General features: G+C 38.3%; 1 protein-coding gene and 1 long non-coding RNA gene across 37 annotated transcripts in view; one reads left to right on the top strand and one right to left on the bottom strand.

The window, feature by feature from the left end:
- Positions 1-13,138, top strand: part of LOC144292263 (uncharacterized) — a 110,584-nt gene that overhangs the window by 9,417 nt on the left and 88,029 nt on the right. For 2 of the 7 annotated variants that reach the window (XR_013359713.1, XR_013359716.1), the window contains exon 2: positions 9,715-11,464. This is a non-coding gene — a long non-coding RNA (uncharacterized LOC144292263). The other 5 variants (XR_013359715.1, XR_013359714.1, XR_013359711.1 and 2 more) reach the window with 5 other exon arrangements.
- LOC144292196 (uncharacterized) overlaps positions 1-13,138 on the bottom strand; it is a 165,509-nt gene that overhangs the window by 92,387 nt on the left and 59,984 nt on the right. For 19 of the 30 annotated variants that reach the window (XR_013359698.1, XR_013359705.1, XM_077862232.1 and 16 more), the window contains 2 exons: positions 3,155-3,246; positions 954-1,072 (listed from right to left, as the gene is read on the bottom strand). The exons of 9 other annotated variants lie outside the window; for them this stretch is intronic. Coding sequence is in view for 17 of the 21 variants with exons in the window: in XM_077862232.1 (XP_077718358.1) it covers positions 954-1,072; positions 3,155-3,246 (211 nt within the window). In the remaining 4 variants the exon portion in view is untranslated. Of the gene's footprint in view, positions 1-953; positions 1,073-3,154; positions 3,247-6,253; positions 8,425-13,138 lie in introns of those variants that run through there. 2 more of the 30 variants (XR_013359695.1, XR_013359706.1) reach the window with 1 other exon arrangement.

Genomic DNA, 13,138 nt, shown 5'->3' with positions numbered 1-13,138 from the left:
GTCCAGGAAGTGAAAAAAAATATTACTTAAGGTAGATTCTAGTAGTTCAGGAATGTCTGGACTAAACTCAGGGGTAACAGCTAAAATGATAATAGAATCCTAATAGAAGGGGAAAATAGAATCTGGAAAAAAAAAACTTGATTAAAACAACAGAAGGCAAGAAAATAAAGGAAATGGAACAAAAACAGATGAGATATATACTTAAGTGGGAGATTTAACTCAAGTCTTTACTGGAGTCCCTTGGAAAATATCAAATGATTTCCAATTCACAGTCTCCAGTAAGCGCCTAACTTACATCTCCCACATGCGCCTTTCCACATCTCCCACACAGCCCACCACTGTGCTAGGACTCTTTTCCCTCTCTCCCTCAACTCCCAGACCATCTCTCTAACAACTTTACCTCTAAGGTCATGAATTATGAACTGAAGTTAAATATATGAACAGATATAATAAAAACAAAAATATCATACTAGAAGTACAAAAGAAAAAAACGAAACAATCACAACTGCACCCACCTTCAATCCCCCTCCCTTCATGGTAAAGATAAATACTGTGTTCCTGTTTCCTTTCTTTTAGGAAGAGATACCTGCCCCCTGCCTGCACTCAGGTTCTGGTTAACAAAGGACAGCTCTCAGTCTGAACCAGCAACTAAGAATCTTCCCCCTTTGGCCCGGAGGTGGGGAATAGCTACCAACATTTATGATTTAATACTTTATTACATCGTATTTATGTAACGTCTTTCTCATTCTTACTCTCCGAAATCTGCTTCCTTATTCCCAATATCATTAAGCAATATAAGCATCAGGTTGTAGCAAATTGAGTTTTACCCTTAAAAAAAAAAGAGAGGGAGGATTCCCTTTGTCTATGTTAAAAAAAAAAAAAAAAAAAAGTGAAACAAGCAACTAGAAAATTATGGTATATTAAAGACATTTTTATGTTCTCTGCACTATTACCTCCGAAAAGCATTGACTTTCAAATCAGACTTCTGGGTGGGGCTCGGAGCTTTGCCAGTTGTCCAGCAGTGTGACCTTGGGCAAAGTGACCCCACACTTCTGAACCTCACTTTCTTCATCTATAAAATGGAAACAATAAAAAAATTGAGGTGAGGATTAGAAGAGAAGATCTGCAGAATACTGTGCCTGGATTGTAATACGTGTTTAGTAAATGTTAGCTGCTCTTGCTCTGCATAGGTTGGTCAGTGTTTATTTTCATAACTGAACTAACTGGATATGATTTTTTAAAATTCATTTCTGAGGTCCAGACTAGCAAAGCTCACACGATCCTCTGCTTCTCCTCCATCTGTCTGCCAACTGACATTCTTTGTTGCTAATCTAAGACCAAGCCATATGTTCTCCGTATGGGAGACTCTTTCCTGCCCAGGTGGGGAAGCAGACACAATGATCTAATAAGTCTTTGCTGTCTCACTAGGGCAAGTCTTGGGAAAACTTCCAAACATTGAGAGGTTCTGATGAGACACCACAAGCTTGGGTGACTATGTTGTTCATCAAAAAACTTTTTTTTTTACTTTCTTTTTTCCTCCCAAGATCCCCAAACCATGTTTCAGTCCTGTCATTACCTGTTTCCTTGTCTCTGTTTAGTCTAGCAGACAGATCGAGGTTCTAAAAAAGATTCCAACATGGGATGTCTGTGTGGTGTCAAGGACGGTATAGATGAAAAGTGTATATTAAGAGCTGGAGGACTGAGTTAAGAGTCAGGCTCTGATCTACAAATCCCAAACCTGCAGCATCCCAGCCAAAGGAAATATGCCACTTTGAAAGGGATGTGAAAGGTAGTCATAGAGACAGTGCTACTGGGGGGTTAGAGTTTAATGTCACCATACTTGACCAGAACTAAAATGTATAAGCAGAAGTTAAAAAAAGAAAAAAAAAAAAAAAAAACACCATAGTAGTAGAAAGTGAAGGATATGCAGACATAAAATAAAATTAGATTCAGATTTGCATAAATGGAAACCACAAATTTAGAAATAAATATTTACCTTTTAATAATGTTCTTATTCACTGGGTCGTAAGTAAATAGTGTAACCCCAGAATGTTAACACAATGGCAGATTGGAAGAGAAATCCCTGAGCTATCCTGGCTATTTTGACAGTTATATAAAGCCAAATGAGGCTTTCACTTCTCATTTTCTTAATATTACTCTCATTTTTTAAAAATATTGAAACAACTCATGTTTAATTCCATGAAGTTAATTTAATTGATGTCTAAATTCAACAAAATTTGGGACATGTTAACTGTTGGAGACATTAATTTCAGAATCAGTAAAGGTCTGAGTAAATTGGCTCCTTATTCTATCTAGTTGCCTTCTGCTTCCCAGATTTTTAATGTAATTTGCATTGTTGTAGCCCACACTTATGACCCAGGTAAACTACTTAAAATCTCTGAACCTCAATTTCCGCATCCACAACATAGCAATTAAAATCACTGCCAGCTAATTGTCTCATAGGGAGTGTAATGGTAAAGGCATTTTTACAAAATGTTTTACCTCTTCTGAGGAATTGCACTAAGACATTCATTATCATGTGGAACAAGCAGGGATTTATATACTCATTTAATTGCCCCCCTGCAAAGGATGTGACAGGCCTGACCAAAAACCACGTGACCTGGCTAGGGATGTGCATCATCCTAGGGATGTGGATCTGTGTGCTATATGCTTGCTAACTAAACTGGTCAGTATACCATCATTAATTATAGTGCTCAGAGAAATGATTTATTCAGAAAGGACTGAAAATCAGGGTCAGTTTCTCAAGGAGAACATGCTTTAGCTCACCAAGAACTTTACATTTCTGCATGCATGGACCTGTCCGAGGAAGCTTCCCATCATTATCCCTGGCTCTTTCCACCACACACTAGCTTGCAGTTTGCTACCACTTCAAAGAGATATACAATTAACAAGAGCACATAATTAGTGTTTATACTATTTCCAGCACATCTTGACGCTTCTCACAGGTAGAGACAGGCAGTGCACATTCAAAACTTGCAGTGCATCTAGGAAGTGTGCCACAGATCTTAATATTTTTCATTTACACATCTCCAGAAAGAAAATTCAACAGAAAGGTGTCTGCAGCATGTTCAGCAGCTTATGCCTCTGAATTTATCTGAGGCTCTGTTTTTTAAGCATTCATATATCTACTCACCAATGTGGTAATAAAAATTACTTCTACATTAGGCAGGGAGCTCCGTGTATTTACCATGTGCATGAACTTGCTTAGTTTTACCCACCAGGTCTCTATAAGGATAAAAAAAATAAGGAGAGAGATTTGATATTATATTAAAGTACTTCATTTCTTTCCCAAATTAGTTCTCCTTCTGGAAGATAATGCTGGATAGTTATCCATGTAATACTTTCATTATAACAGAATGGAGAAGAATTGCATTAGCCTCAAAAGAGATATGAACTGGAAAGGTCATTTTTGTGATAATGGAATTCATCAAGGAGACTGAACAGACAGTAGGAAAGATTCACAAAAGATGTCATTTTACCCCTCTGTCTGAATTTTTTTTTCCCTGATTATCAAAAGACTTCAGTTCTTTACAAAAAGTATATTTTTTAATTCACCTGGAACCATGTGTTTAGTTTATCATTGGTCTCGCTAAAAAGACATTAGGCGTTTGGGTCTAACTGAATTACACTGGGTCATCAAGAGGACCTGAATATTTAACATTTAGCAAAGAGGGTTCTCCATCATGTTTGATTTCCAACCATTTATATTCCAAAAATAGCTTTTCTTTTCCAGACATGAAAGTAGTGCTTTGTGGGGATGTCTCAATCTCTAGGGCTCTAAATTTACCTCAGATCTTTCAGGTTCTCCATTTAAGATAACTCTTACACTTGGAGGCCTGTGTCTCACTTTCAACTTACAGAATTTCAAATACTATCAAAAGCAACTTAAGTATGTCTTGGAGACTCTTGCAAATTAAATACCAGAGATACAGGTTTTCATAACTATTGGCAAAGCTCAATTAAGTTTTACCAGACTAAACAATTGACAAATAATTTGAGTTAGAGTCTTCATTCTTCTCTCCATGATTCCAACCCAAAAGCTCCGTCAGTTCTTCCGGAAAAGTTCACCTTCCTCTACTCTGGGTGTCTTCCTCTAAGATGACTATTGATAGCTTTCTGCCTTGTCTTGTAGAAATTTGAGGCAAATTACATGACGTCATCTGTGTAAAGCTTAATGGGAAAGTGTAAATTGTTGCTTATAAAGTGCCATTAGGCTTACTTTGTTATTTTCCCTTTTCTTTTCAGATCAGAACCCCATCCACCTCATCCCCAAGCCCATTACATTTTAGTAAAACAAACTATGAGACACACGCCCTTCCCACTCTCATGCCCTCAGGTCAAAGGGAGATGCCTCTAAGCACTTTGGAGAAAGATTTCTGTAGAGATTGCTACTGTGAACGAGATAGACCGTTTATGTCCTGCAGCCACTAGCCTCCTGTAGGACCCCTGTAACGTGAAAACAGTACCACAGCGATACCTATAGACTGAGTCAGGGTAGGTTCGCAGAGGGAAGTGACAGAGATGCTGCTGAATGCAGACCTGTGTGGGCTGTCCCCTTCTCCATCATCATCAACTCCCAAATATATACAGTCTACATGTGGCAGTCAAGAAATGCCCAGGGTGCTTTACAGGAGAACAATGCCCTGTGATCGTTGCCGGCTTCCCTGTGCTAAGCATCATTTGGTGTGGGCTACTTTCTGCCCACTATCCCACAAAATAGAGTAAGTTTCTTATGTCCCAAAGTTTCATTAGGAAACCATTTATTTACAACCTCAAAATCATTTGCCCATTGTAGCAGCAGAGTAAGTAATGCTTTGGTCTCCACACAAACCTAAAAAGGAAATATTACCTGAAAGACTAGATATGTGATGAAAATTAGAGAAAATGGGGCAAGCAGTTAACATAAACTTGGATAAGACGAAAATAAATTAATTGTATTTTGGATCCTAAAGGAAATGAGGTTTATTTAAAGAGGAGGGAGAGATAGGCTGTTGTTTTTTTTAAGTTCTCAAAGAAATTTCAAGACAGTTTTCACGACTTTCAAGGTTTTGTGAGTCAATTCTAATTTTTTTTTTTAAATGAATACTACGTTTCCCTGATGGTGGTGTGCCCACTCACTTTTAGCTCTGATTAGAGTCATTTGAGGGCTCACAATTGAGACACACAGGAAAGAGGAGGAGACAGCAGAGGATAGAGACTATGGAAGAACTGAGGCAACAAGTGCAAGTTGAGGGAAACAAGTCCACGGTGAAAAAATGTCTAAGTAGTGTTGACTCTGATCTTAAATGAACACAAAGAAAAAATATATAAAATAACTCCAAACACTACAAAATAACTGAACTAGCAATGATTGACTCAAATCTTTCCATGCACCAGTCCTAAGAAAACAGTATTTTCTAAAGAAAAATTCTCTTGGAGGTCAGAAGCAGACTGAAGATGAGTGGTTGGTATTTAAAGGACAGAAGAGGAGGGCTAACCACACACCCCCTGCAAGTACAGAATGTTTGCTAGTCAGGTGCTTTATAGGTTGGGGAGTATCTCTACTTTAAGGAATAAAATTTATGCAGGAAACCTGAAAAGCCAATTGAGAGCCCGTAAAAATATGTATTTTAAAATAGATATTGAAAAATTAGGATGCTGTCACACACTTGAAAAATGTTTTACACAAAGGAAAAGTATGCAGAAAGAGCTCAGTAAAAGAAAGTGCAAATGTATTAACCATTAGGCCAATAATCGCATCTGGCATTGTCAGTTGTCAAGAAATGTCTTGATATATTTCAGTGGTTAATAAAAGGATATTACCATGTGATAACTGATGGTTTTATACCACCGTCTAACTAGCCTACGAGTTGCTGAAACAGCAGATCATTTTATGAGCACTTATATAAGCAAAAGCACTAGAATGCTTTTCAGTATTGAGATTTTTAAGAGTAGATACAGACCAACTTGCATACTTCCAAGGCTTGATGTGGTTTCCCATCAAGATGGCCGTGACTGAAACAGCGTGAGGCCAGTACCCATTAGGGAATGTCACAGGGAGGCACAGCTCAATAACAGGGGAAGCAGAGATGGTGGTGTGACATCAGTCTACCTATAGCAGAAACAAAAACATTATTTTAAAATCGTGACAGTTCTCTGTTGTCCGTAAGTCATTTCATTTGTTTTTTTTTTTTAAGATTTTATTTATTTATTCATGAGAGACACGGGGGGGTGGGGGGGAAGGGGGGGAGGCAAAGATCCAGGCAGAGGGAGAAGCAGGCTCTACGCAGGGAGTCCAACCTGGAACTCGATCCTGGGTCTCCAGGATCACGCCCCGGGCCAAAGGCAGACGCTTAACTGCTGAGCCCCCCAGGCTGCTCATTTGTGGTTTTTTTGTTTTTGTTTTTTTTTACAAGATTGATATTTAAGAGTTGGTATAACATTATTCAGATATTATACAGAGTAGTAAGAAGCAGTCATTGAGAATCATTCTCCAGATATTACTAAATATCAATAAAATCTGTAATCCAGTGTGGCTAATAATTTATGTTCACCAAGTTGGACAGTCCCTATTTTGCAAGCAAATTTTGTATTGTGTTTTTGAAGAGAATAAGAGTCATACGTAACAATTAAATCCAGCTTAGCATGTTTTACAAAGTTAACTTTCCGGCTGATAGGATTTCCAAAGATACACAAAACCCATTCATCACAGGACAGGTGGAAGGACACCTTTTAAATACCTCACAAGCAAACATGATTATTATTATTATTACAAGTAACAAAATAACTCGTTAATTGTGCTTTTAGGAAATCTTGTCCTATAGAAAAAACAAAAAACTTACGATAAATAGGATCATTATTACTGCTATACCACTAATAAAAATCAATATTATACTTATAATCGTAAAAAAAACATAATTCTTTGGTTTCTCCTGTGGGCCATACATTTGACCTCTTCCTGTAGTGTTCTTATTGCTCATAACCATCCCATGCAGAAGGCGTTAGCACATCTTTATAAGTGAGGGAACCGTAATGTAGAGAGACGAAGTATCTGGCTTAATGTCACTTAACAAGGTGGAGTTCCAAATCCAAATCCACATCTGCCTGAATTCAAAGCCTGAGCTTTCCTTTCATGCTGTAGACGTGTATAGATAGGATTTCCTTTTGGGGGTTAATGTCATTAGCTTATAAAAACTAGAAAAATGGAAAACCAAATTATTTGTTGATTCTCACTACAAAGATAATCAGTTTTAAGCAAATAGAGGGCAGCCTCCACATTAAGAAAAACAGACACAGGTTGGAGTAACTGCTACTTCTGCTTAGTGAGCTGGTATCTCTGGTGCTGCCACTCTTACCTCAGAATAAGGGGAACAGTCTTATCATTCTCAGACCACGTGGCCCAGTGGAACTGGAAAAGATCAGGTTATAAGTCCTGGCTCTACCACTTTCTAACTGTGTCTCTAGAAACACCTCAAATCTATGAATTTCAATGTTCCCATCGAAATACAAAGAAAATTAGCACAGCCATTCAGGGTTGTCAGGATTAGGACATGTAGGGGGCACTTCTCAGCAGCGATTGGAACAAATTAGGAAAATAACAAACGGAGACTTCTATTATTCTTTGTTAGGGTTGTAACTTGTTGATGCTGAGCCAAGGACCGAGGAATGGCCTGAGTGTGGAATGTTGCATGCTGTGGAAAGTACCCTTTGTTAGATATTAGAAAAGGAGGGGCACCTGGGTGGCTCAGTCAGTTAATCGTCAGACTCTTGATTCCAGCTCAGGTCATGATCTCAGGGTTATGAGATGGAGCCCATGTTGGGATCCATGCTCAGTGGAGCCTGCTTGACATTCTTTCCTCCTCCTTCTCCCTCCCCCTCTGCTCCTCACCCCAATCATGTGCTCTCTCCTCTCTCTAAATAAATAAAACCTTAAAAAAAAAAGTAAAAGAAAGGAAGGAAGGAAGGAAGGAAGGGAAGGAAGGAAAGGAAAGGAAAAAAGGCTTTCTGCACATTTAGTTCATAACTTCCTTCAAAGTCATCATTTTCAAGTAGGGTTAACAGTTTATCTTCCTGACGATGACCTAATAAAAGCCATTGGAGACTCTTGGTTTTAGTCTCAGAATGGGTTTACCCTCAGGGCTTATCCCACAACCAAACCAGTTTGGAAAGTAGAACCAAGTATTATAAGTTAGAGTCAAGGTGAGGAAAGGAAATCCATCTCTGTGTAGAATGCCCATGTTATATTTAAAAGGGATGAGGGTCTCCTGTCGAAGCTGAGGCCTAAGCGAGCATGTGTGAATAGCAGAGACTGCAGGGAGTATGCACGACATGGTTATCGGATTGAAGTGAAGGAAGTTCTGGTCTTCGGTCTGCCTTCATTGCAAACTCCTGAGAAACCTCTGAGCACCTTGGCTTTCTTCAATTCTAAGAAAGAAAAGTTGAAGACTGCTATCTTCCTGAACTTTGTTTAAAGTCTCTTCAAACCATTCTCATTTTACCACTTCTGCATTTTAAAAAGTGTAGTAATATCAAATAAATTATGCTAAAATAAAGACCGTAAACCCTGTCCTATTTCATGAGCAGTCAGTTTGTTCTCGAGAGAAGGAAGGAGTGTGTGCAAAAGTTCTTGGAAAAGTTAGAAGATGAACTAATAGGCAAAGATTTATTTCTAATAAGGAAGATGATCTTGTTGAGTCATAGAAGGAAGGTTTCAGGATAGATTTTTTAAATGATGCTGAAATATGCTTTGAGGAAAGGATGTGGGATTTTCTAAAAAAATTATTGAAAGCTATCTCTTAGTTTGGTTTAAGTGCTAGTTGAAGACAAGTTGAACTACAGGACTTCCCGAAATTCCTCTGAGCCTAGAGTCTTTGAAATTTAAGACCACACAATTCTTTTCTTCATTTATGGATGTACTCAAAAAACATTTGCTGGGCATCTACTATATGCTAGGCCCTATGAGAAGCAGTGGAGCACGCAGTGATCAACACAAGGCAATAAGACGAGGCCCCCAACCCGCTGCGATGCCCCAGAGAGACCAAGATTTCTTCAAGGACAGGCTGGAGGCAAGGCCGTGAAGGTAGGCACGACGTCTTCCCTATGTTTTCACCAGTGTGTGCTGCAGCTCCCTCCACCCACCCGCGCCTTCTTCCTCCTCTCAGTCCCTGGCTGAGGTCTGGCCTGTCTTAGGGAGTGCTTAGTGTATTTCTTGCACTCTCTATATCCTCTACTCCAATTTAAGGTCTCAGCTAGAACATCAAGTCATATTAAATGCATTCTTAACAAACATGTAATTTGAGCACTTAAGTGGCTTGGTGGTTGAGCGTCTGCCTTCAGCTCAGGGTGTGACCCCGGGGTCCTGGGATGGAGTCCCGCATTGGGCTCCCTGCAGGGAGCCTGCTTCTCCCTCTGCCCGTGTCTCTGCCTCTCTGTCTCTCACGAATAAATAAATAAAATCTTTTTTTAAAAAAAAACATGTAATTTATAACCATTCCATCAGAGGAGAGGGGATTATACTTTAAAAGGGCTGATATTTATGAATACAAATTAAGGATTCTCTATAACATAGAAAATAAGGCAAAATGAAGAAAATATATTTAGTCCAGATGTGGGAGATAGTTGATGAGAAGTATAATCCTTGGTACTCTTTAAATCACACCACTGAAGGTTTGATCTTAGAAGGCCAGCCTTTTGTCTGTTGCCCTTTATCCTCAGGGTGCCAAAACTAAGTGCCAGATGCTGAGGCTCTGGGGATCATCTGCCTACGTGTGGCATACAGCCCCCTACATCATGCCGAGGAGATGTCATTTTTTAACACTGTGGATTTGTTTCAGTGTAAGCATTTTACTACTTTTGGGGATCCTGAAAATGTATTCTTTCATGATTTAAGCTGAAGTTATCTCAGGGGAAACAAAGCGTATGAAGCAATAAAAAAAGGTGTTGTTGAAATTCTGTTTGCCCTTGCCTCTTCAACTACCACCCAATTCAAACTAGACGTAGACCTAGCCTGGGACTGTAGCATTTGAATGACAAGTGAAAAACACAATCAGACATCTGGATGTTTCCAAGTATGCAAGCATTTGGCATTATGTGGACAAATAATATGGATGACTGCATTTTTTTAAATGCTGGAGATGGTTTACGAAGACTCCTTCTCATTACCCAAAGTATCCCACAAAGGGCAAAATATCTTCACCCTAGTTTTCCTGTGGAGACTGTGTAAAAAGTGATTTTGAGAAAAGATAAAGGGGGCCTGTCTTTCTGTGTAGTATCAGATACTGGCCCACAATAAATGCTTTTGGCTAGTCTGATAGGTAAAATTATCTACTTGCAAATTTCAACGTCTGGCATTCCTCCATTGTAGCTGACCTTATGATACTCTATTACCTGAAAGGCATTTCTTTCCTCCTTCAGCTTTCCCCATTAGCTAGGCAGCGTGGATAGGACTGGTCCTGCAAACACAGTTTCTTAAAAGCAAAGGCTATTAAAGCTCAGTTCATTCACATTAATTTTTAAAATTTCTACATTTGGATGAAATTAACCCTATTCGTAGTATAAAACTGACAACTCCATACAGACTTTTAACACCCCATTAATCTTACTTTGTTAGACGGGGGCTTACACCAGCCAAAAACTGGAAATTTGATTAGCTGATCCCATGCATTAGCTATCTCATTGGTATGGCATTTTAAAATATTTTCCAGATATACAAAGCCATGTTAGTTTTTTCAAGGTCTGTATGGGGTTAGCAAAAAAATACCAAACAATTTCCTTATGAAACGGTTTTACTTTAGCTACCTAAAACTGATTTTCTCCTAGGGATTTTTTTTTTCACTGATAAATAATAATCTTGAAGAGGACTATGCAGGCTGAACTTTTGATTTGTGGTAACCTTTCAGCTCAGGGCATTTTTCCCCTAATCCTCTAGATTTATCAGGATCTAGTAAAATTTTTTCCAGTGGCAATTTGATAATAATTTTCAATTTTACACAATACTCTGGGGTTTTCAGAAAATCCTTCTGATGGACATGAATCCAATTGGAGTCATTTTGAAATGGATAGTCAGTTTATTGGATTAGCTGATAAGGTGATGAAAATCTCTTCTAATCAGATGGATATCTTTAATGAATCAAAAAAGGCTTTTTCATCCATCTCTAACTCATTAAAGCCTTTGTAAATCTCGTGGAATGACTTAATGGTACATTTTATGTCCCTTTCTTCTTTTGTGATTTTTAAACAGCTTAGCAAATTGTTCATAGAGAAAACTGTGTATCACAGCATAAATGCTTCAATTCAGAAGCTAATGCAGCCCCTTTGCTCACAAGGAGCTGGCCAACCAAGCTGAAATCAGGAGGACACCAAAACTAATCTATTTTAGATTCTCGGAGACCAGAAAAATAAGTTGTAATGCACAAGGGCATTTGCTCCTGGAGGTTTCACCTGAGATTTCCATCTCTTCTCTCATCTCCACATTAAGCAAAAAGAATAGAAGCGTGGCCTGAGGCAAAGCAAGGCCTTTTCCTCTAGACTCCTGAATAGTGTCACAGTTGGTGAAAGCAGCTGATTTAACAGAGTGACTTACAACAGATATATTCACCTGAGGATTATTTCAGCTTCTCAGCAAAGTGACTGGACAGTTAAAGGCGTATATCCTTTTTTGCTGTACTCTTCTTTAACCAATACTCACTTGCTAAACACTTCTGCAGTAATAAGTGCTACCAATAAAGTGAGCATCCATTTCCATTTTGTTGGTATTCAAATTAAAAGGTATTACTGCCCTTTTTCCCCTGTGGAGGCCTTTCTGTCACTGAGAAACTGCTGTGGCCCTGGGAGCTAATAGCTCACTAAGCACCTGCAGTATTCTGAACAGGTAACTACATTCACTTCAAACGGGGAGACAAAGGCAAATTTAATTGCTTTTTCTGGGTGCCAGGTCACTTAACATATGGACCACCAACGACCCTGTGAGTCTCTCATCTCACCCCTTAGCTCCTCATCTAGCTCCCACTCAATGGCAAAGTCCCCAAATACCAGACTAAAGCTGATGACTATTTTTAATCATAAAAGGTATACAGCTATTCTCTTGTAATACAAAAACACCCATCAATCATATGACATTTTGAACATATGTCATTCTAAAATGCACGAAATTTTAAGGTTAGCTCCTTTTAAGCATAAGATTCTTTTCTTAGAACTTGCATTTCAGAAAATAAATCTAATCATGCCAGAAAGCACAGCTTTTAAATTTGCAAATGCCTATAAAAGTTGGCTGTGTGAGTTTTTATAAGAAAATCACAAATTTATTTGACTCTTACATACGCTATTTCTCTCCGTCTGTCCCTGCCCCAAGCCATCCATTGTATTTTGTTAATGACCACTTGGTTACACTACTTGCATTTTTAAATATACATTTTAGGATTGAAATTTAACTTGTTTCCTCCGTTTACACATCCCATGTCTTACTTGAAAGAAACGACGTGAACTTCAGCTGAAGAGTTTCACGTCACAAATGCAGTCTCTGGGGAATAATTTCCTGTGGGAAGTAACTGTAGGAGTATCTTCGTTCTTCTATGGAAAAGTAAGAACAGCTGCCGGGTTTTTTGTTTGTTTGTTTGTTTGTTTTTTAAGAATAACCTATATAAAAAAATGTCAAACTAGGAGCATTTCTACCTTTCCCTTGACTACATACAGCCATCTTCTTTAAGCACTTACTAAAAGGGAATTTGTTAACCAAACTGATGTCTCAAAAATAGGCCGGATACCACCAAGCAGAAATTCAATAGTATTTTTCTTAGCACTGTGGAAGATACTGTTAAATACCATTTATCATGTCTGAGTTAAAATGATTAATGAGGTGTATATTTCCTTTTTCCCTCTTTCTCTCTCTCTTTTATAATCAGTGATAGCATACCAGAGTTACAATACCTTCTGGGTTTCTTGTATACAGCAGAGGTATGTGAAAAGAGATGCTTGTCCCACTAACTTGAATGGGAAAAAAATATATATATATATTATGGGTTTTTTAATGAAAAAATACATAATTATATATGCATACACATGTAATTCTTAATTTTTCCATTTGGTGGTTATTCATACTAATATAAAAAGGGAATTTATAACATGTATATGTAAAACATTT

This window comes from Canis aureus, chromosome 2, assembly GCF_053574225.1.
Source record: "Canis aureus isolate CA01 chromosome 2, VMU_Caureus_v.1.0, whole genome shotgun sequence".
In the NCBI taxonomy this organism is placed as follows: Eukaryota; Metazoa; Chordata; class Mammalia; order Carnivora; family Canidae; genus Canis; species Canis aureus.
Note: the sequence above shows the minus strand (reverse complement) of the source record. Positions and strands in the feature narration are given on the sequence as shown.